At 40.2% G+C, this 23,603-nt stretch overlaps 2 protein-coding genes across 7 annotated transcripts in view; both read right to left on the bottom strand.

Annotated features, from left to right (window-relative positions):
- Positions 1–1,159, bottom strand: part of LOC116939898 (protein-methionine sulfoxide oxidase mical3a-like) — a 143,109-nt gene extending 141,950 nt beyond the window's left edge. Inside the window, exon 1 of the mRNA XM_076065306.1 lies at positions 993–1,159. The gene's annotated coding sequence lies outside the window, so the exon portion shown is untranslated. The remainder of the gene's footprint in view (positions 1–992) is intronic.
- A 2,006-nt stretch (positions 1,160–3,165) lies between these two features.
- Positions 3,166–21,528, bottom strand: LOC116939900 (ubiquitin carboxyl-terminal hydrolase 47-like). 6 transcript variants are annotated; one of them, XR_012941151.1, is made up of 17 exons: positions 21,431–21,528; positions 20,077–20,146; positions 19,830–19,907; positions 18,604–18,719; positions 15,722–15,840; positions 14,275–14,411; positions 13,311–13,364; positions 12,689–12,801; positions 12,475–12,580; positions 11,338–11,400; positions 10,413–10,534; positions 9,711–9,817; positions 8,100–8,233; positions 7,806–7,859; positions 6,607–6,719; positions 4,907–5,009; positions 3,166–3,220 (listed from the first exon to the last, which is right to left on the bottom strand). XR_012941151.1 is itself a non-coding variant. In XM_076065316.1 (16 exons), exons 1-16 carry the CDS (start codon positions 21,514–21,516, stop codon positions 4,991–4,993), a joined length of 1,491 nt encoding a protein of 496 aa, XP_075921431.1. In that variant the 5' UTR covers positions 21,517–21,528; the 3' UTR covers positions 3,166–4,990. The 6 variants fall into 6 exon arrangements, 5 of the variants coding, with proteins under 5 accessions (XP_075921431.1, XP_075921434.1, XP_075921433.1 ...); XM_076065316.1 differs by having other exon boundaries at positions 3,166–5,009; XM_076065319.1 differs by lacking the exon at positions 21,431–21,528 and adding an exon at positions 21,040–21,422 and having other exon boundaries at positions 3,166–5,009.
- Positions 21,529–23,603: the final 2,075 nt, after the last annotated feature.

A 23,603-nucleotide genomic window follows, 5' to 3' on the forward strand; every position in this document is an offset into this window, starting at 1 on the left:
CTATGGGGCCCGTTTTTTACCATTGCCGGAAATTATACAGACGTTAAGTTGTTCAAACAGACTTGATACCTCGCGATAAGTTTGTCTATTTGGTGTTTGAATATATTGACACCTGTAATTATTGCCAGAAAGGGTAACATCTATTCTTATTATTTGTATCAATTTGTTCCCTTGTTTTAAAGTTTGTGAGGTTTTAAAACTCGTCACTTAAAACCCTACCCAATTTGCTTTTAAGTTACAATCCTGTAAAACAGGGGTGGGAACCTTTTTTCTGCCAAGGGCCATTTGGGTATCTATAACATCATTCGCGGGCCATACAAAATTATCAACTTAAAAATTAGCGTATTATATTTGGTCAAACATTTAATTAACTCACCCCTAATGCGATGGCTGGAACTGCTTCTCTTTGGTGAGGCGTGTGATGATGTTAGCTGGTATTGATGATGTTAGCTGGTATTGATGATGTTAGCTGGTATTGACGATGTTAGCTGGTATTGATGATGTTAGCTGGTATTGACGATGTTAGCTGGTATTGATGTTAGCTGGTATTGATGATGTTGCTGCTACTCGCAACTGCTTTTCCAGGTTTTGCTCCTAGATTTATTGAATTTCGAGTCCCGCCTGCGGTTGCCTTGGCAGGGCCAGAGACCAAATTATTTCGCGGGCCCTATGCGGCCCGCGGGTCGGACGTTCCCCACCCCTGCGTGTAAAAGAACACGAGCAGTCGTACTGGGTGCGGAATATTACGTATTGTATTTAATCTACAAACGATTTTAGAAATGTACACATTGCAGTATTCATTCACTTACCGGCCTCGCAAGCTTCGAGTCATGGGGTTTATGAAAATCTTCCACGGGTAAACAAACACCTTAAGTACAATAGTAACAAAGTGGGCCATCCTTCTAAACACAGCCCATGTAGAAACGAATAAAACACACACAAGCAAGAAGGTGCACACCTTCTAGAACAGCTAACAGTCAATGCTTTCTTACCATGGAGGCTGCTGTTGACCCTGAGACTCGCCCAAGCCACGGACACACATAGAGCTGGCCTGTGTTGAGTGAGTGCTTCTATTGACACAGCTTACACTTTTACTTCGGAATTTCCAATGGCAGAAGCCGCCACTAAGACCTGCCCTGACCCAACCCAGCCAGAGTCCCTTATGTGGACCCCGTCAGCACTGGGCGGGGATTTCAAACAGAAGATGCCCCGTTGCCCATTTTTCATTCAAATGGTGCACATATGTAAGCAGCATCAGCAGCATGATCAGCGACATCCTGAGAAGAAGAGTAACTTTATAGAGAGCACTAATGTGTCTCTGAGATTAGTTCCGAGAGAAAGCGCCCTCTAGCTATCCCCGCTGCATGCAATTCCACTGCTCGTGTTATCGGAACTATGTGCTCACAGCACTGTGAACAAACTTGCCGTGTCTGATAGTTGTTTGGTAAAAGGTTTTGTCGAAATATTTAAATGACGAGAAAAACACACACACTCGAGTACTGCTGATGGGTTGTTTTGCATAACGTACAAAGGCTGGGTGCCTTTATATCTGTTTTTGTGTTTGTTTGAAAACCTAAAAAGTGTCATGTTTCCAAAGAGAATGTATTATATGGTAAGTGTGCAATGTTTGTGAGATAGATTTAAATAGAGTGTGTCGTTTCAAGCAGCCACCTGCCATAACAGTCGCCACATTTAAGGATTAACCGTTTACATTTTTAAGTCAGTGTTATTGACAAATGTGTTGTTTTTTGTGATTGTGCCGCACTGCCAACGGACTATCAGCAAATAATTGTAATTGAGGGATTGTTTCCAGCTCAACATTGATCCACCTAAAATGGTTTATTCACATTCTTTGCCGTTTAATTTCCCAAAATAATGTTTGACTATACCTTGGTATATTAACCAACCAGGCCAAAACTTATTACTGTGTATTGTATTGTACAGTATTTTCCCCATTTTTATCTTTGTTTTCATTTCAAGTTAATGTTTTTAGAAATATATTTTAATTATCTTTTTCACAACAGAAGCCGGCAAAGCCAGAGTAAACATCATATGGCCACCTTCGTCATCAAACATTATGCCACTGCTGGATGAATCAGTTCAGGTGCTGGATGGGGGAGACCATGGGGGAGACCATCCAGCACCTGAACTGATTCACCCCTCCATCGACGAGACGGACGTCCTCTCGGATGCATTCCATTCCTTGGCTGCCGCTCCGTTATTTTTCTTGATTATTTACGGCCGACATAGATGTATGAAATCGGCGTTACCCTTTTGTGAGGCAGGGAAACTGAGAAAGGTGAGGAGGCTAAGACAGAGTTGAACTGAAAGCAAAGGAAAACATGGTGGCTAGGGTAAAATCTAATAAGTCTGTTGTAAATCTACAAAGGGGGACCAGATCCCATACATCACCCATGATCCCTAATACAAATGAGCACGTTTTAATCGCCTCCAACCTCTATTGAGTCCTTACGACTCATCATCCTTCCTCATGATATAATGGATAGCCGACAGTTTTCAGATATCAAAAGAATCGTAACATTTTACAAACTCATCTAATGTGGGTACATTAATTATACATAAAAGGCATGTCTACATCTAGTCTATAAAGGCATTTGCTAATAGCCTCAGTTATTTGTGATGACCTGGCAATACCTTGGCACCACATATTAAGATAATTGGCTTTAATATACAATTAATGTAGAATCTGGAGTGCATTCTAAACCATTAGATTTTATGGCCGGATCTTTAAATCTCACCGTTATAACTTTTAAAATCGCTGTCGAGCAATCCCATTTTTTAGAAAAATAAGTACAGTAGAATGGATTTGTCAAAACAGAGCAGAGTGGAATGCCTTCCATATTTACCCCATAACAATCATTCCCCAATCTCCACTTGTACACTATCCAGTAACACAAAATTCAGCAATTTCATGAAAATCTTAAATTTTCTTTAGTCCCGTGATATTAATCTGTTTAGCCTAAACAATGTATTGGTTGTGGCTGAGAGAAAAAAATCCCGAAGAATTACCTTTGCAGAAGTCCCGTGGTATATCTTGGTTTCCATTTGCATTGATGTTGTCACCTGTTGTTTAATTTTCACTTGCAACTTAACGTGGTCAATGAGCACCTTACGCAAAATAATGATTTACACTACACACACACGTTCAGCAACGCCACCATTTAATGTAAATGCACCTTTTGGTCCTGCATACGGCAACCTGTACACGGATACAATCATTTATTAAGTCTGGAACACAAGTGTATTTATGCAGTGTAATCTGTTACAGTCAGCTTAGGCAGGGATTATGAGAAGGGGTGGGGGTTGGGGGCCACATGGGGCAGCCAAAGCTTTTAACAGTGGGAGAGGGTAGGACACCAACTAGGCTGAACCCAGGTGCCACTTTGTCTGCATGCAACAGTGCAGGGATTATGATTGTAAGTGAGCTATATTGCTCTTTTTCAGGAGCGACCTGGCCACAAATGCTAGCTCAACCAAGCGGCTTATCGTGTGGAAATTTATCGCACCAAATTATAAGAAATGCATGTTTCTAAATGTGCAGGGAAAAACCAGAGAACCAGGAGTAAAATCCACGTGACCATGGGGAGAATACGCAAACTCCAAATATACAGCAGGCGTCAGGTTGGAGATCGAACCCACAACCTCCTGTGTACCAGGCGAGGCAGTTAACATCTCGCCACCGGGGCACCCCATTAAACTTCAAGGTATAGAATATCACACATTGATGTCTAGCAGTCCATAACATCACTTGGTAATTATTAGGCACGTAACAACTTACCCCCCCCCCCCAAGTTATTTGCGCAATTGATTGTCATCAAATGAGGGTACAATTATAAAATGTACTTTAACCATATTTGTGTGTTCTCATGTTTGTGCAATTTGTTTGCTTTATTAGTCGAAATGTAAAATCAGCATACAATTTGCATTCATTGTATATAATATATAATCAATGCTTCCTCACATAATTCATGAATCACGAAAGTAAGAATTGGTTTAAACATAACCTTGCGTTATTACATACCTATTAACTTCGCGTGCAAACAGGTGTATTTGGTCAATGATGTCCACTGCCTATGTCCACTGAAAACGGATTCACCAGTAACATCAAATGCCTGCCATATTTTCTACCTTGGCATTAAAGCCTTACAATTATTTTCTTCCCAAACGCACATCGAATAAAAATGTAATATAATTCCAGCTATACGGCTTCCAGTCAAGGATTTGGAAGCATTTGTTGGGAATATTAGTCCATAAGAGGATTTTTGAATATTAGTGTTTGGATTGTAATTACTGTATCGCAAATGTCAGTGCAGCATTGTAAGGCCGGAAAACAGGCAGATGATGCATGGGGACAAATGCTGTCTTGTCTCAGAGCAAAGTCAGAGAGTGGTGGTTCATAAAACACACAGTACATTTTATTTAAATTATTCATATTTTTGAATATGTAGCACTTTTACATGCTCTATTTTAGTTAAACTACATTGTAAAGTCACTACAATATCCAAAACTTTAAGTATCCAAAAATAAACATTTTATTTCATTTTTATATGCATAAATGCCCTTCAGTAATACTTTGCTCAATTTTTTTTTTGCTAAAGTTAATGCCATAGTACCTAGTAATAGGTTTTACCCTTTTAACTGGCACAAAAAACTGACACCTTCATTCAAGGCATCATGTTTGCAATAATCACAACACAAGCAGTTAAAATGCAAACAAAAGAGACAACTCTGATAATAATATGCACTGTCCTTGAATTTGATTGGTCCACACCCGAGACGGCTTTTCTTACAGCCTAGTCTCCACTGGTGTTGGACCAGATGACGCCAAAAGGGTAAAACCTATTACTATATCAAAGGAGGTCTCATAATGTAAATGCCATAGTACCTGTATTAGTATTAACAACATATAACATTTGAAAATGAAGTTCCTTTAGCCCCAGCTTGGTATCTTCCATGTCACATCATCCATTCAGCATCTCTGTTTATCTCTGCAAGCGACACGAATAATACATAAAATATATAGTATATTCAGAATTAAAAACTAACCTTACACATATATCAACCATATCATGGTATGCCCCAAGGTCACTCACTCAGCAAAACCCAGTTCTCTCTACCAAATATCCAGGGGGCGTAGCCATCCAAATATCCAGGGTCGAGATCACGGTTGAATGGAGTTATTCGGCACATACTTCCAATTATCTGGGTTTATCTGTTGTCACGTACCCCAGATAAACGAGTGCAAGTGATCCGAATTTAACTTTATTCACCTTATGACCTGATACCAATATGACAATAATCATGCACTTTATCAAACACTAAAATATAAAAATAATTATTACAAAAGAATTGTCCACAATTACCCAATGAAAACAACATTGATGCCCTTTAAATTACTTTTAAAAGTCCAACAAGTCCACCAAAGTTCATGCACTGGACTGAATCTTAAACTTATAAAACTATTTTTTTGGAACAAAGTGGCTTTGTGTTGCCTCACGAAGCAAATTTAGGGCTTAGGCCCCCTTAGAACCAAAATGAGATCATCCAAAACCATAACCTATGCTACAAAGTACAAATCATATGCACTATGTAACCTTCTTCATTATGTGTTTGCTTAGGTTTCTCAGAAAACCTCATTGCTGTGAAGACGTTGAATTTAGATTTTATCATGGGTGCACAAAAGACAAGACTGCTGTTTCAGCCACATAACAGACACCCATTGTATTTTTATTACAAGGACTGTGTGTTAGTAATATACTCCAATTATCACAGTCCTAAAGAATCTGCAAAAATGCTAACATCATCTTTCACGAAAAAAATTTCCTGCCTTTTTGAAAGTGAAAAAAAAAACCTTGTTACATTTTAATCTAGCTTAGTAATAAGGTTTGCTGTTTGATATTTAAGAAGACTACAAGTACCGTATAATACAGTTGCGTAAATGCATTTATGTTAATATGTGGCTTTTAGCCTTCAGTCCTGTTTCGTGTTAGCCAAACAGTGACTTTCAGTGTGGGCATATAAATGGAAGCATAGATAATGTTTTAATGAAAATGTACTGGAACATTGGCCTTATTTTGAAATTGGAGCAAAATATAAATTATTGGAATGTAATAATGTATGTTTCAAACTACAGCATAAAGACTAATCCTGCATTACAGCCAAATGCACAAATAATGGAATTGTTTTTATTTACAAAAGACCAGGGATATTGACATTTTAGATCATTACCACTGTATGAGTGTATCTTTGTTAATACTATGAATACGTTTTCAACATCATCTTAAAAAGCATATTTATTGTACAAATCGGCAGTTAAAGCTTAAATAATAATACTACCCTTGATTTGAAGCTTTCGTGACTGCAGGAATCCATACTCTCTGATTCTTTAGGTAAAGTCACGTAGGTGGAAAAAATGATAAAATAACACGACGCTTCGGTCACAACGAAACGTCATGTTCTTTTATTATTTTTTCTATCTATGTGACTTTACCGAAAGGACCAGAGAGTAATAATACCACCATCACATCATGCAACATGTCACCTTAACGTGGACATAATACAGCTTTTGTTGGTGTTTGTCCTCACTTGTATAAAATGATGTCACCATCATCCATGTGTGTAGCCAAGTCCTCAAACCCCTGAATCCAGCTGAGCCGTGCCACCACCTCTTGGCTGAGGCTTTCAAATGGATGCAACCCCTGTGTCCAGAATGCAGACAAATATTTATTATAAAAAAAATAGGAAAGTTGCAGCCCTGCAATTTCTTGCTCACGCCAACGTTAGCAGAATCGCCTCCACTGGACGGAGATCTAGAGAGCCCCCTCCAGAGGGAATTTGGTCTGCTCTTCCCTCCTGGCCAGATGTGGCTTGCTTATCGTTTCAACTCCCATGCCAGAAGGTCGAACTGGCGACCTCTCGATTGTACGTCCAGTGTGCAAACCATTCCACCACGGCATCATCCGAAATATGTAATGTGAACTATCAGAGCCGCATTTAGAAATATTGGCAACCGGGGCAAGGTGCCATCCTTGCGCACCCCCCTGCCTTCCATGCACATAAATTCAGCAAACTAAACATTCCTCTCCACAGTGATATATTTCCATATTGTCTCATATGCTAATATTACATTTTTAACGAAAGGGATAAAGACCATAAAAAACAGGTGAGAGACGGATTTGGGTAATGAGAACAAAGCAATAATCATACATGGCACACTGTAGGGAATAATTTAATATAGTCTATAGAACTACAGTATGTGCACATGCATACAACCGTAACACTGATAAAAACACAACGCAACTTTCACAAACACGAGACATATGAATATCATTCAATTGCATTTGCCTTTTAATATTAAATGTCAGTTTAGCTAGGTGGTGGTGACACGTGCCTCTAATGCAGCACTGTAGAAGCGAGGGTTTGTGGATCGCACAAAATTTGAGAAACTCCCTTCCCGTGGGCGTCGAGGAGGTGCAGTACAGTCAAAATGTGGACTCCACCTATTTCGTCTGTGTTCTACTCTCGCACGTGTGGGTTTTCTCTGGGTGCTCTGGATTATTCTCACATGTAAGCACATATGAATTGGCCGATACCACCTTCATATATAGAGGACCGCAAAGCTTGGGTAATTGTCGGCACCAGCTCAATAAATGGCTGCCTTCCTGCTTGTCAGTGGGTCAGGCTCGCGCCTCCGAGTCATTCTCTCTCTCTGAGAGCGAGTGAATACTGTGCGCATTACAAGTTGAAAATATCAAAAAGGCAGGAAAAGCATGCAAAAAAAATACCTTCAAGTACGAAAATATTAGGTTCTCCTTAGGAATTCCGCTCAAGTCACTGATCTAAAAGAAGGGAAAACATTTGTATGAGATGCTTAAAGTGCAAAAGACATTTTATATTTCAGTGTCACATTACATTTGCAGATGCATTCATGTTTTCATTCATTTGGGACAGTTAATTATTCGCAATTATATAAACATGAAGTTAAACCAGGATATCAAAATTTAGAGTCACTGGTGACAATGGTTTAGAACATCGTGCAGTGTAAAAGTGTTGGTGTAGCAGTGGTTATTTGACTGCACCTTGCCAGGTAGCTTGTGCATGCTATGGATATCCCACAGGAGGTCCTGGAAGGGACCTGGCACCCTATCTGCTGGCTGCACCGAGCCCAAGTGCAGACGCACCTGCAGCACACTGCGCTTCAGCTTGGAAGGGTCTGCCGGGACCACAGCATAGCGAATCAGAATTAAAATGATCATCACCTTCCTACATAACAAGTGCCGTGGGCGTCGCACAAGTCACCTTTCAGGGTTCAATCAATCATCAGACTCTTCGTTGTTTCACTTACATTCATGTAATGCTCATTAAATGTGTTTACACTGCTTGACGTGAAAAGACTACATCCAGCCCTCAGACTACATCCAGCCCTCAGGGCTTGGAAACAAAGCTGGTCAGAAAATGAGAACAATAGTATATACACTAGGCCATATACACCAGGTTTGTTCCATGTTAAAAACTGACACTCTCTCGCAAAAACTTTTATTTTAAGATAATCGAACAGATTCTTACGCCGCTGAGGAACACACTATTAAAATAGTTAAAATGCTAATAACGTACGAATAGTGATAACAAACATTCAAGGCAGTGTTTTCAAAACGTTTGTGTCTCTTGCAATATGGTCCAACTTTTTACGTTTAAAACATTATTGGGTATTTTTGCTTTTATTTCAATTTCCATATGGATGTCATGTCACGAGAAGAATCCGTTTGGAAATCTCAGAACAGTGTGCCCCATGTATCGGAGAACAACCCGTGGAATCTTTTTTTCACAGGACCTCTGAAAAAATGTTCAAGTGGCCTTTTTGTCCTATTTGTCACATCAAATTAAAACTGATATTTTTTCTGAGCTGTTATTTAGCCAAATCACGTAGAAAACCCATTATGACATTGAGTTTTTTTTGTATTATTGGTCACTGAACAAAGACCATCAACTCACTACACTGGAGAGCCTTGTCAATTACAAACACCTGCCCAGATTAAATCCCAGGTCCTAAAGTATAGTGGTGTCTGCTTACAGCACCCTGACCCCTGTAAGTATGTTGAATTTCTTCCGCAACCGTGCTAATTGGAGGTGAGAGCCACCTTCACAATTTTAGTGATTTTATATGAAAAATTTCTAAATCAAAATAGAACCATATCAGGACTTCAGCTGAGAACAGTTGCATCAGACGAATGGCTGTCGTCTAGGCTTGAAGAAAATAGCCACTAATTATTTCCAGATGGCCCTTCAAATAAGCCTGCGTCCACTTAAGCCACAGCTTTAGAAGACATCAATATCTATAAAAGTAATTAATAATTATTTCCAATTGTAAAGGTCATTCCATCCATAGATCACAATTTCGCCATGTATGGAAAGCCAGAAATAAATAGAACCTGGGTAAATGGCCAGAACTATGGGCTAAATGCTAGTTTAAAGCAGTGAGTTTTTAAGACAGACATACATAGAACTAACGACTCTGATTGCCTTATTACCAAAGGTAAAACGTTCCATAGTCTGGGAGTTGCACTGGCAAAAGCCTGATCACCCCATGTATTTGTTCAATGAAGAGTAAGGCCCTTATAAAATTACTAATAACATCATTATACAATAATTTCCTTGTACTTATAGTTAAAATATATATATAATGCATTCACCAGAGACAATCTCGATATAGAAATCCCGGTCATTCCAGAGGCACACGGAACGGCCAAACACCTCGTAATCGACAAGGATCTCCCCATTCTTCTTGCACAGACAGAAGCTGCAAAGCAGGACAGAACATTCCTCATTACATTTTCAGGAATGCTGAAGGATGATGCGTCAATAACACATAGGACTTGAGAGACACACACTGCACTGTATAAGACATGGAGGAAATGTGCTGATATATCGATATGAGCATTGGGGGAAGTAACAATGCAGGGGGGGAGAGAAGTTCACAATATGTTGTTCATTCCTCAGGTGAATGCGGTTAATGATCTTAGGAATTTTAAAAAAATGCATACAAAAAATTGAGTGATAATCTCATTCCTGGAAGTAAACAGAAAGTGATCTATCTACTCATTGTATACTTTTGGTTTGGTTAGTTAACCTTCGAGATGAAACATTTTACACAATAAATTATGATTATGAAATCATGTTTAACATAATCTTCTCTTTATTGACAATACCTCGTGATGGAAAATGAAAATAAATACTTTACAAGCTGGAGAATCAGTCTAAACCGGTCAATATGTTAATGTATGAATATTAGGCTCACTATACAGTAAGAAACACTCACACCTGCACCATTCAGTAAAGAATAACCAAGCCTTTAATTGCGAGCTGTGAATGAACAGGCAAAGCCTTGTGCTGACCTGTCGCCTGTGAGGTGGTGGAAGCCCTGAACTCGCAAAGAGGGCAGCAGCTGCTCTTTGACCTGCACCACTGTGGTTCCCTCACTCAGCAGGCAGCTGTGCATCAGACTGCCCAGCTGCATCTGTTAAATATATGAATGCCAATAGGACATGAGATAAATTAAACAGGAAGGGACCTCAAGGATGTAGCCCACCCATATAGCGTTAACTTGTTTAAAGGTGGGCCGTACAAAAACTCAGGTGGGACACGCACACAACAACGTTAAACGATCTTTAAACAATTTCTAAACGGAATGAGTAAGAATATGATATATTATCCAGTGCAGCAACACTTTTTTAACTGAATTTAAGAATTTAGCTGGTGGGGCTGAGCCCCTCTGCTGCAAACCCAGTCCCCTCCAAGCCCCCATGATGCTACGGGGCTGACCTGAAGAGACCAATAGATGCCCTACACATAGCAACCGGGCCCAATTACTCAACCGGGGTTACACATCGCAACCATCGCCACCCCCCCTACTGGCCAAATAATGCCTTGCAAGCGACTGCAGTGCTCACCTTGTGCCGCACAGAGAGATTGCTTGCATTATGGGCGGAGGCTAAACACTGCCTTCTGAAACGTTTTGTTACATTATCAGCGCGATGTAAATGCAAGTATTATTGGTATAATCAGTATTATTAAAATGATGAACATAAGCACGTTGCGTTGTGTGCAATGGTAAGAATTACAGAGAAATGTAACGAGTCCAGAGGCAGGAGGACGATCTGATGTCGCATGCTGCTGTATGTAGAACTTATTTTGCATCGTACGTAGCCAACCGTGCTAATCAGAAGGATAACAAAGTAAACGCAAAAAACACTTTTAAATAATTTTGTTTTAAATATCGATTGAAGAGTGCATAGCTCCAATGGCTTCCCAATAGCTCACCTGCAGATGGCCACCCTCCAGGAGGTGGAAGTTCACGGTGCACTCGTGTACTCTCTGCTCATTCTGGCCACAACGAGGAAGACAAACACCACAACACGTGGGTGTGATGATCACCCTCTCTACAATTGTGGTCTCCTGTGTTCGAGCCCGTATAGAGCATTTCTTATTTCAAGCTTTCGCAGTGCACGGCTACATGCACAGTCAATAGTTAGTTGACTCCTGACGATTACGAGTGGCTGCGAAAATCCACACGTTCCACAGGAGTACACTTGCAGAGCTCCCAAGTCCACAAATCATTTAAATGTTAAAACCTATTTGCTTAAATATTAAGCTTTATTTACATCTTAGGCTTAATTTTTATTGTTTTATATGGCAAATTATTATTTTAAGGTTCTATAAACTACCATTAACCCGCACTGGCCAGCGTGTTGAAGTCTGGTCAAATTACTCTCGCGATTGACATGGCATGCGGAGGCCCTCATCCAGTCATGGATTTACCGTTGGGCTCTACATGTACTCATGTCATTGACCTTTTTTAATGTTTTCTGTAAAGCTTTGGTCGACCAATGCCTTCCATAAAAAATACATGAATAGTCTTATTGGGTCCGTACCTGGTTATGTATGAAGTATATGAATGTCGTGAGAATTTTATTGTTTTATATTTTTATTATTATATGAATGTCTTTAGCTTTATTTTGATGTAAGGCAGTTCTCAATAAAGTGTACTGTATATGTGAAATACTGGGAATATCCTGCATTGTGTACTATACATCTACTCATCAGTGTTGCTTGGATACCTATAACGTACAGACAACCATCTCTGGATGCTTAAAACTCACTGCTCTCAAATTACCACGCGACATTAACTATTCAAATGCCATAAACCATTAACACACTTGTTTAAAACAATGCAATATTGAATTTGGTGGCATAGCTATCGAATGTGTAGGTGGTGCAACTGCACCATGGTGATGCAACTGCACTGGAGGGATTTAATGTGCTGGGCTAAGAAGAGGGGGGGGAAATAATCAGATGTCACCATTGTATGCCTTGTACCAGGTCCCCAAGCCAATCGCACAAGGTCATAAAAAAAGTGTAATTGTAAAACAAAGTATGTTTCTTTGCCTTATTTTCTACCTGGGTGTTTTCTGGAAGGAATATCTGCTTTGTGTAACGCATCTCCTTGAGTAACAGTTCATCCGCGTGCTTGTCAATCCGGCTGGGAAGGTGCTCCGTCTTGTCCCTGACAAAAATGAACGACAAAAGAAACGAATCGAAGCGGGTTTCGTAGGACGGCACAACGGCAACGCTGTGACCGCGACTTCGGCACGTGTCTGGCGAAATGTCGGACCTGTACAGAACGAGATCTCCATCGTCCCAGTCGCTCAGGTTGTGCAGGTCGCCAGCCCAGCCGAGCTGCTGCAGGGCGACAGCTCCTTGCCCGTCCAGGGAGCTCGCCACATCCTCACAGCAGCAGGGGGCGCAATTCGCACACACACACGGCACAATGAGCCAGTTATTGAGGAAATGTCACCATGTATTATTCTTCTCTTCATGGTTGTCGTGGTTCTTTTTTGTTACATACTTTACAGGGTTATTCACACATTTAAATGGCATAGTGATGAAGTCTGGCTATGTACCCTGCTGCTTGTCATTATAAGATATGTTAGTCCACGCAAACTTATTCCAAGCTAACAATGTTATTTTAAGGCTCGTGAAAATACAAAGACACCGTTCTCGCCAAAGCAGTGTAAATTTGTCGACCCATTAGTTTTTATGCACAGGATAACTTACTTAAGTGCCTGATAGCAATTAAAGTTTTCATTAATGCTTGAGTACACCCTTTTTTTGCAACTTAATATGTACCCCGTCCTTGTACAGCATTTTGAGATTGTTAAGAATGTTTAGATTGTAAACCATTTCTTGATTCTAAATTGTAACAATTGATGGTGAAAGTAAATAACCACAAATACCTTCAGCATGACCAGCTGTATATCTTCGTGCTGTATTTCACTGAGGTTACTGATCTGAGTAAAAGCAGAACAATCATTAGTTGTACAAGGTATGCTGCATCATTAATTAAAGAGGAAATTTTCAAAGTGAGAATGTTAGGTGTGTATAAATACACAAGGCAAAGATCCACCCTATAGCCTACACAGGCTGCTGGGGAAAGTGATTTAATTACAATCTATTAAACTGGAACAGCACACAAGTCGGTGGATGTGGCTAGCCCCACGTCTAACCGCCTTTGTCTCCCCAATGCTGATGTGTTTTTTTTACAGCACACCAAATACTATACAGCACACAGACGCACGTACAATACACACAAGCTTACAAACCTGGACTGAAATTGCAGGAATCCCTGTAGCATCAGCCTTTGCTGTACCCATTCCATTCACCCCTCCACTTCACCCAGCTATTTTTTTCCAGTACTTAGATCATTTTCTATCGTAATACACCAAATGTTTGCATAATTTTATTTGCACTGTGATTTCACAAAGCTCTTCGCGGATTTTCAATTGTATCTGTCATCTCACGACTTGAAACACATCCGATTTTACCAACATCGATTTGTAAATGCCCAATCCGAAGTTACGCACCCATCTCTACTGCCACAATGTAACTTTGTACACTTTCCATAACCACAGCATTACAAGGAGTTGGCCTGGAATACAACAGTCCCACCCAGAGTTTGTAATCATTGGCACCTCAACGCCACAAACCAATGATTGATGGCTTTTAGAATTCATTGTTGACTGATCTGAGACAATTAAAGTCGATGCACCTTGAGATACAATTTACCCCCACCCCGTGGCCACCTGGGACATCAATGCAAGGCCTCAAAGAAGCTGCCACAAGGATCAGTCCTCGAGGCAGCCAAACCTCTTATCATCATCATCTATAGGCATTGTTTTAAATGCTAACAGAAATAAAAACCTGTTTCTTGAGTGCGTCCACATCTCCCACTTGAACAGCGAGTGCCTCTTGGATCGGCTCAAGCTGGAGGATGGAGGGTCTCCACCTCCTGACCAGCAGCATGAGGTTGAGAACGCTGTCCTTCCGTTTGGCAGGCCCTGCACACCAGGCAGAGCAGAGTTCAAGAAAAAGTGTGTAAATGCTATATAACTAACACTCAGTGCTGGAGAGCAAAGACAAACAACATTGTCTGGCCTTGGGTGTGAACATTCTCGGAGGTGCTTTTCTTTCCTGAAAGACGTTAAGTATGGTCTGTCCGCACCTCAAAATATCACCGTTGGCTACGTACGGTGAGAAAGAAGTTAAACATGCATGCATACTCTATGCGGTCCTCTCTGTCGTGGTTTAAGTGGTGAGGTACATTTCTGAATTTGGATCGTACGATATAGTCCTCATTCCCCAGCATTGGCTCAAGCAAGATTCACTCTCCTGATGAGGCACTAAATGTAAAAAAACCAGTCCAGAGGTTGCTTGTTATTGAACCAATGCTGCTGATAAGATGCACTCCAACTAATGAATTGTGTTAAAAAATACTTTTGTGTGTTTTTATATGGATAGGTAACTATGGGAAGGTTTATTTTTATTTTCCACAATGCTTTGTTATGTAACATAGTAACGAGCACTATATCCACGTGAATCTCGTGAATTAACTGTCCAGTTTTTTGTCAATACTGTTTGCCACAACTATTGTGGGAAATCAATAAGCCCTGTGCCAGATCACACAATCAGCTAATTCCAGTCTTATGACAGTTCAAGTTTCATGTTTATTTTGTTAAACCGGGTGATAACTGAAGTGACCGCATGGACAAAAGTGACCTGTAATGACAGGGATGTAAGATGTAACACTATAGAGAATTGTATAACGAACGAAGTGCTCATTAAAAGGGGGAAATAAACAAATCCCTCCATCGGTATGTTCAAGTTGGTTTCGTCCAAATCCATCTGGAACACATTTTGGACGACCACAGTGAGTGCGTTCGAAAGTGTGATTCAGGAAATTGGCCAGTTTCCACAGGAAATACTGTACAGTTACTGTGCCAGTTCTCAAATATACTTAAGTAATATCTTGTGTTGAATATCACATTCTATGTTACTTTTTGCGTCATTAATATATTTGTAATTGATGTTAAGCAAATTGTGGAATATATTAATGCATGTCCGTCAGCTCATAAGCAAGTGCTGGAGATAACCATTGGCAAAACATACAGTTAATTATAATAATATATGACTTATATAACATACATATTGAGACTGTTAATAAATTCAGGCATGTAAACATATACTCTATGCCAACACACGCATTTGAAAAGTGTATTGTGGGATACAATAGGTCCTATTTCTACACCACGTGCAAGTCTTTGCATTTACAAGTGCACAATCTAAATGCCCTGTTAGTAAAGACTTTTACCGGTCCAAAGCTCCAGGAAGAACTCACGATCCTCCATCAAAATTATATTTTTCCCAAAGACGTCACTTTCCAGGAATATGGTTCCCGGCTTCAGTCCCATTTTGCTCCTCAGCCAAAACCTGAGTTTGTCATGGCCATAAACAAAAATACAAGCCAATGATATTGGAGTTCAAAACACTTGAGTTCAGCATCAAATACATTCACCCAAACAACTGCTCTGCACTTTATCCTCTCCTCTTTGCATTTATTTTGATCATCAATAACAGTTCGAGCATTGTCCAAGCATTATTTTAGTACCGTATTGTAGATGCAGAGGTTATGAGTATATATTGGAGCATACTGTATACGGCTTATAATCCATTCATTGATGCTCACACGTAAATACAAACATTATTTGAAGACACACGTAGAGAAATACAAAGTCGGTCAATTAAAATAGCAGACAGTCTGGGAATAAGCTCCAGACACTCCGAACAACCCTGTTGTAACTCAAGATAACATCTTGGTATCATCAAGGGCTGGTTAATGGCTGTCTGAGCAGTCTGGTAAACAGGAAGGAACAGCAAGGAGAAAATACTCCATTTAAATGTCCTATTCCAAAGGGCATGAACCATTTTGGTTAAACATCCTTCTCATACTCTTTGGTTCTTTCGGTAAAGTCACGTAGAAAGAAAATAAATTAAATAATAGAAGACGACGTTTCGATTGCAACACAAGCAATCGTCATCAGGTAGAACTAAATTTGAGAGAGAGAGACGAAACACAGACACGGAGACACACAGCACAGACACACAAGCAGAGAGAGACAACACAGAGACACACAACATAGACACACAGTGTGTCAATGTTTACGACTAATGTACATTAGATACTACATAATTTTCCATGGGGACCTGGTTACAGAATCCTGTGTGTCTCTCTCTGTGTTGTAAAAGCTCTCTCGTTGGTTCAGCAGTTCCCACCTCTGGATTATTTTTTTCCGCCTGAAGACGACCGCTTGTGTTGCGATCGAAACGTCGTGATATAGAATTTATTGTTTTATTTTTATATTTTTCTATCTACGTGACTTTACCGAAAGAACCAAAGAGTAACCAAAGAGTAATTCCTGCAGTCACGAAAGCTTCAAATCGAATCCTTCTCATATATATCAGCCACTCCTTTGCAATAACTAACTTTGCATCCAAATTACACCTTTAAATAATTCAATCAAAGATGATCTTGATTATAAATCATTATGTATTCTAAATGCAACTGCTTATACATTTTCTACATATTGTATACTGAACTTTGAGCATGTTTACGAATTTAATGTGATGTAATACTAGATTATAATTATCATGTATTCCGAATTCAATTTGTGATTCAACATTTGTTTATAGGGTTTTTTGTTGTTCATATTTGTCTTATTGATGTTTTGTTTCACCTGCATAATTTTGAAAACAAACGTATGATTAAACCCAGAACACCCTCACTGTAAGACCTTGTATCATGTTGTCTCAATTGGTTATTTTCCATCTCCTGATGAAATAAAAGTTTACGACTAATGTACACTAGACACTACATAGAGGGTTAAACGTCTGAGAGGTTTCTAAATCAGGCATTATTAATTTAGAAAGGTGAATGTGGATGTTTTTTTTGCATACAATGGATACGTTTCAGTGCTGGAGGGTAATCTCAGAGGTCTGAAAGCATCTTGGCACAGGTAAAACTTATTAGGCAACACATGCTAATTTTCTATGGGGACATGGTTACAGAAACCTGGTTACAGCAAAGATAAATAAACGCACAAAACTATCCAAAAACAATTGTACATGATCAAGTTGCAAATAGCAAAGTCGTGCATCAACATGGTACAACAAGCACAAAAAAATACAAGCCTAATAGAACATATTCCGTACAGAAACAATAATATTCATAAAAGGGAAATAATAAAATAATAAAAATAATAACATAATAAAATAAAATGATCACGACGTTTCGGCCACAACGCAAGCAGCCGTCCTCAGGTGAAGAACAGAGCTGTCGGAAAGACAGCGTCCTAGGACCTGAGGACGGCTGCTTGCGTTGTGGCCGAAACGTCGTGAGAATTTTATTTTATTGTTTTCTTTTTATTATTTTATGATTTCCCTTCTACGTGACTTTACCGAAAGAACCAAAAATATGAATCCCTGCAGTCACGAAAGCTTTAAATGGAAAAATATTCATAAAGTGAAGTTTGCAAAGCAGAGCAATCAATTGCACGCACACTTGAAAGAAAGTCTGCAATCCAAGAGTGATTCAAAGTAGGACGAGTACGGCAATGTTTTTAAACCAAACATTTTCACTCGGTTATTCCAGAGATCAGGGGCCACCGCACCACAAGCAATGTGAGAGACGTAGGTGAGCGCAGTGTGTGGGAATGCAGCTGTGGCCATGATGGGAGTTTTATAAACATCAAAAAGTTGTACAATATTGTTTTTGTTCATAAAATACTGTACAGTTAGAGATGCTTCCTTGCTGTAAGCAACGTTTTACAGGATCTGCTGAGGTTTGACTTTCCACAAAAAAAATGTTTACCTCTTAAAATGTTTCAATAAGTCCATATCTATACAATTGCCAGTCATAAATGTGTATTTTCTAACAATATACAGCCAGACAATTTAATAAATAAACACACAGCAGTATGTATGAGATTACAGGCTATACCAAAAGGAATGAAAAACACGTTTTGTTTTTTTTTAAAACGACTTCAGGTCACACTGGGATTTACGTGCAAAAGTTAAGTGAGCTCAGAAGGCATCTGCCCATTAAAACACGCGAATGGGGGCTGTTAGGCACACCCCAGGGGTACGGTTCAAATGTGATTTACGGGTGGCACGTAAAACTGGCGTCGTGTTGCCAACCTTTCTGTGGTGAGCTGTGGATCGAGGCTTTGCCTGAGGCCTGGCAAGAGTTTCTGCTTGCACATCTGCACCGTGCTGCCACTCGTGAATGTGCACTCGCACAGGAACCGACAGGGCTGTGCGCAGGTAGGGGACAAAGCGACAGTGAGAGAGCGGAGTGTCATTGAAAATAACACCACGGCAGCCGACAGTTCCACCGCTGCAACCCTTAGAACTTTCGAAAGAGGCTAATGTTAGCTTTTTTTTTATTTAGCCTCGCACAATTTCACCACGCATTTTCCCACGAGGTAATATATTTTCCCTTGAAGAGGCATTCGGGTAAAAAAATTGCACCTTTCCTAGCCATTTGCCGCTCGTAAGTTATACATTGCAGCTACTTCATTGCAAGAAAAAGTATATTGCGGTGCAAATCGAAATAGACTATCAAAGTTGCGAAGACCGAATACAAACATGTTTTTTTAAGAAAACGATGTGAAAATGACGAGAGGTTTTCCCCTTTTTTTCTGGCAACAAAACAGGTGTTAAGATGTTAAAACACCAAACTGAAACCTTTTACAAGGAATCATGTCTGCATTAACCACAATACTTGTGGTCAGAATGCAAAAAAACATACTCTGATAATATATGTGGCATTGTCTTTGAAACTGACTGAACCACACCAGAGACAGCTTTTTTTGGAGCCTCGTCTCAAACGGTGTTAGACCAGAGGACGCCAAAAGGCGAACAGCACAAAGACAATGCCACTATCAGAGTAACGAGAGCTCGGGGTGAGCAGCTACATCATGTGACCTCCTTTGCCAGTACCAAAATATGAGAATAGGTTTTCCCCTTTTTCTAGCAACAAAACAGGTGTTAAGATGTCTTTGTGCAGTACGCCTTTTGGCGTCCTCTGGTCTAACACCATTTGAGACTAGGACCGAAAGAAAGCTGTCTCTGGAGTATATTTTTTGTTTGTATTCTGACAACAAATATTGTGGTTAATGCAGACATGATTCCTTGCAACATTCCAAACACCCCTCATACCTCTGACAACCACATCTCGCTTTGAGAATTATGGTAAAAAAAATGTGGAAAAGTATGCACCATAAATAAGCGTTTAGTATTTTCTTACATTATTTGGTGGACTTAGTGAAAACCCATTACCATACAACAATATTCTTTCCAACGCTCTCAAAGCACTGTAAAGTATTTAGAAGGTGAGTTGAAAATATGATGCATGTTCTTACCTCCTCACTTGTCAATGAAAACTGGTAAAGTTTGACTTTACACAAATTATCTTGGCTTTTGTCAAACATTTCATCCGCCTGAATATAAACACAAGAGCATGAATAAGATAACAGTATTGTAATACTGTATTCCTGAATGTAAAATATAATGCAATGCCAATAACAGTGTGTTATTATTGTAAACATCATTTTGGAATGCTGTAATGGATTACAATATTAATTATTTCGCATGGTAAGGCATTCTTACCTTTATATTATCTGATGTGTTGATCGTGCTTACAGATGCTGACACTCCCTCGTGACTCATGATATATATTCTGTAAAAAGAAAACTAATATTGTATAATGTATTAGACAACGTTAGTTCTAAAACAAACACTTCTAGAATTGACAGTTTAATTGTGGGTAAAACGGTCCATGATTATGACACTGAAAATCCACGTTGTATTTGTATAACTGTTCCAGGCCAAAAAAGAGTTGACATTATTGCGAAATAGCTTTGATATCTGTACAGCACTATGTGTATGGCGTCTACCTTGTTGAGAAGAAGCATACAGGGCATGATGAACCTTGAGATAGAGTGTCGTAGTGCCTAAAGTTGAGAACCTCTGGGTCAGTGCTAATGGACAACTCAAGCCATGACCGACTCTCTGTGAGCCCCCACTGCTACTAAATATACCCCGCGTAAGATTAGTTTGCAATGCCGCCGGAAGGGCCGCAGTCAGAATGGTTGCAGAGCACTGCGCGGTACATTAATTCAGTTGTTTATTTTAAACAAAAACACAGAAATCTCACGCGCACGTGGCTGTGATGAGTGGCCACACAGGGCAGGGTTGGCCAATGTGTCAGATCACGGCTCCATTGGGGACGCGCGCACCAGGCCAAGCGTGGAGTAACACGGGATACCCGCACGTCCGAACTGTCACATGCCAATGATTACTCATTACTTGCATCCACCAGTTATAATAAGGGAATTTGAATAAAACCGCTGTAATTGTAGACTGTAATCAACATCGTGTGCTTTTACATTTGTATCTTGCATGGCATAAAGCGTAACTTGAATCTGGTATAGAGTAATTCAACAAAAGTTTTGCCACTTTACCTCCAAAAGATACATTTTCAAAGCGTAGCATTCATGACCACAAACAATATTAACGTGCACTAAACAGCATGCATACAGGAGTAGAGTGTATTAAATGCAGACTGCTTACCTCTGCTTATCCAAAACTGATCTCTCTCTCTCTCAGTACTTCTGTTGTCGACTACGAAGAAGCCAAAATAATCCCTTCCAGATGTCAAGGAGGAATATATATACACACGCGCACGAACAAAATCTCCCTCCTCCCCCCCTCCCAAGAAAAAAAAAGAAGAGAGATGGAGTTGGTGGAGAGGAGACACCGAGAAACGTGGCTCAATATTAACAACACAACTAACAGACCCCAAAGGAAGCTTTACCAACCCAGTAACGCTATCACAACAAATTCCCTCCGTACAAATTACACGCTTCCATCACTCGTGCGTGCAAGGCTTGCAGTGAACAAATAGCACACGGGAGAACGGGCGGGCGTACAAAACCCCCCCCACCCAACACACAACGCTTACCGTGTGATGCGTTTCGTGAAACCCAAGCTCAATGGGTGGATGTTGAGTGGGAAGGGGAAGGGGGTGTGTGTGTGTAGAGTCATCATTCATCGCTGCAGCCACAATAGTAAGCTAGCTATAGCTGGCGAGGCACCTTGTTAGTCCAGCCGGTTGTAAGCCTCTGGCAGGTGCGCAAATAATTATCTGTTGAAGTCCAATTGTGGCAGTGGGTAGTACACGGGCACATTTACGTGGAAAATTTAATTGCATTATAATTAGCGTTGAATAGGAGACCTCGTGATGTGAATTCAAGGTCTTCTTACCCAAAGTCCTCTTGTTATTAAAGCAAGCCTGTTATAATACTTTACACATTTTGTGCATCTGTTGGTTGTTAAAATATTCATGTGGATTTGTCGAGAGGCACGGAGAGTGGAATTACCACCTGCACCTTAGCTGTCACTGACTCAGAGACAAAGATCACACGTTATAGGGCCTTGACGGACTCTTGGGGCAAGTGCTGTTAGCGAGCACCTATGGGATGGTGGTGGGTGGCCAGCACCACGCCCGGGGTCGCCTTTGTCTCCCCAGTGGCGATGTTCACAGATCGCACCAGGTACTCATTTGGGACTAAACGTTGGCACTAACGCTCCCCACTGACTCGGAATGCCCTACACCATATGCAACACCAGGGGGCACCATGTCACCGAGAGAACACATCATTCGTGTATCACACGCACCATCCTGGTTGGGTTGAGCATTTCAGACCTTACGCAACCAACACATGGCTGCACGCGTTTGAAACCCAAGCTTCAGCTTTATGGACTGCTGACTACGTACATACATACATGCCTGCCATTCTTGTCTTGTTTCATGATCGAGCGCAGTTGAATCTTAAATCCTTTCGTTTTAGAACCACTGCGTCCCCCACCCACCTTGATCAATACAACTATGGCACTATAACAGAGCGAGATATCACTTTTTCCACGCCACTGGCGTTGTGTATTAGTGTGTTTTGTCGCCCCAACGTGGCGCTTAAGTTCTACATTTCTGGCCCTGCCCTGCAATGGCTTTTGCAATCCCACTGTTGAGAACCACTTCATGGACTCGTGCAAAAAAAATGGGTAAACGTATGACCCTGAGATACCAAATCAGAGGAGACCCCCCCCCGTCCCCTTACATAATTTAACAAGGGGAGTAAAAAGCATAATAGAAGTGTACGTACAACAATACAGTAAATTATACCAGGAATAAACAGTCGTGATAACATTCTTAAACATTTTGTTTACATCGTCGTTAAATCATATCTCTCACAAACCTTTCAATACTATTTTTGTTGCAATACATGCCTTATCTAAAGGATACATGTGAACGGTAACAATATTCTAAACAAACAGAGCGTATACTCAAGGAAGTTTTGCAAACTTCATACAGTGCTATTTGGCTTGCAAATTCCACGCGTTAATTAATTATCCTAATATTAAGCACACGGAAAGTGGAATGGATACACATTTTCCAAGGAGCTTATGCAACGTGACCTGGTTTTAAGCCAGAGCAGGCTGTCACTTAGAACAAAAAAAATAAACACGGTACTGGACTTAGTTGTTACCCTTTTTGTTGTATCCAAACCAGCAAAAGTATGACCTTATCCCAGTACAGGACTTGCAGTATCATCTTTGTTATTATTAATACGTTTTCTCATGGCACTTTTGTTTATATTTCCTTTTTACACATGCCAATACTGCAACTTTCTAGTCAAGTGGCCAAATATCTCAGGCAGTATTCTCACCAAAGGAGGTTTGGATAACAATAGGATTTCCGGAGTCAATTGTAATAATTGTTACCGTTCACATGTATCCTTTAGATAAGGCATGTATTGCAAGAAAAATAGTATTGAAAGGTTTGTGAGAGATATGATTTAACGACGATGCTGTACTTCTCAAAATAAAACTGATCTCGCACTCTCAGCACGGGAAATCACAGCGGCCTGGGTAATTTGACTGCATGTAAACAAAATGTTTAAGAATGTTATCACGACTGTTTATGCCTGGTATAATTTACTGTATTGTTGTACGTACACTTATATTATGCTTTTTACTCCCCTTGTTAAATTATGTAAGGGGACGGAGGGGGGGTGTCTCCTCTGATTTGGTATCTCAGGGTCAGAGATAAATCCGGCCTCCCTGGATGTATATAT

The sequence above is a fragment of the Petromyzon marinus genome, chromosome 7, assembly GCF_048934315.1.
Source record: "Petromyzon marinus isolate PM22_M1 ecotype Great Lakes invasive population chromosome 7, UKy_Petmar_22M1.pri1.0, whole genome shotgun sequence".
NCBI classification, from domain to species: domain Eukaryota; kingdom Metazoa; phylum Chordata; class Hyperoartia; order Petromyzontiformes; family Petromyzontidae; genus Petromyzon; species Petromyzon marinus.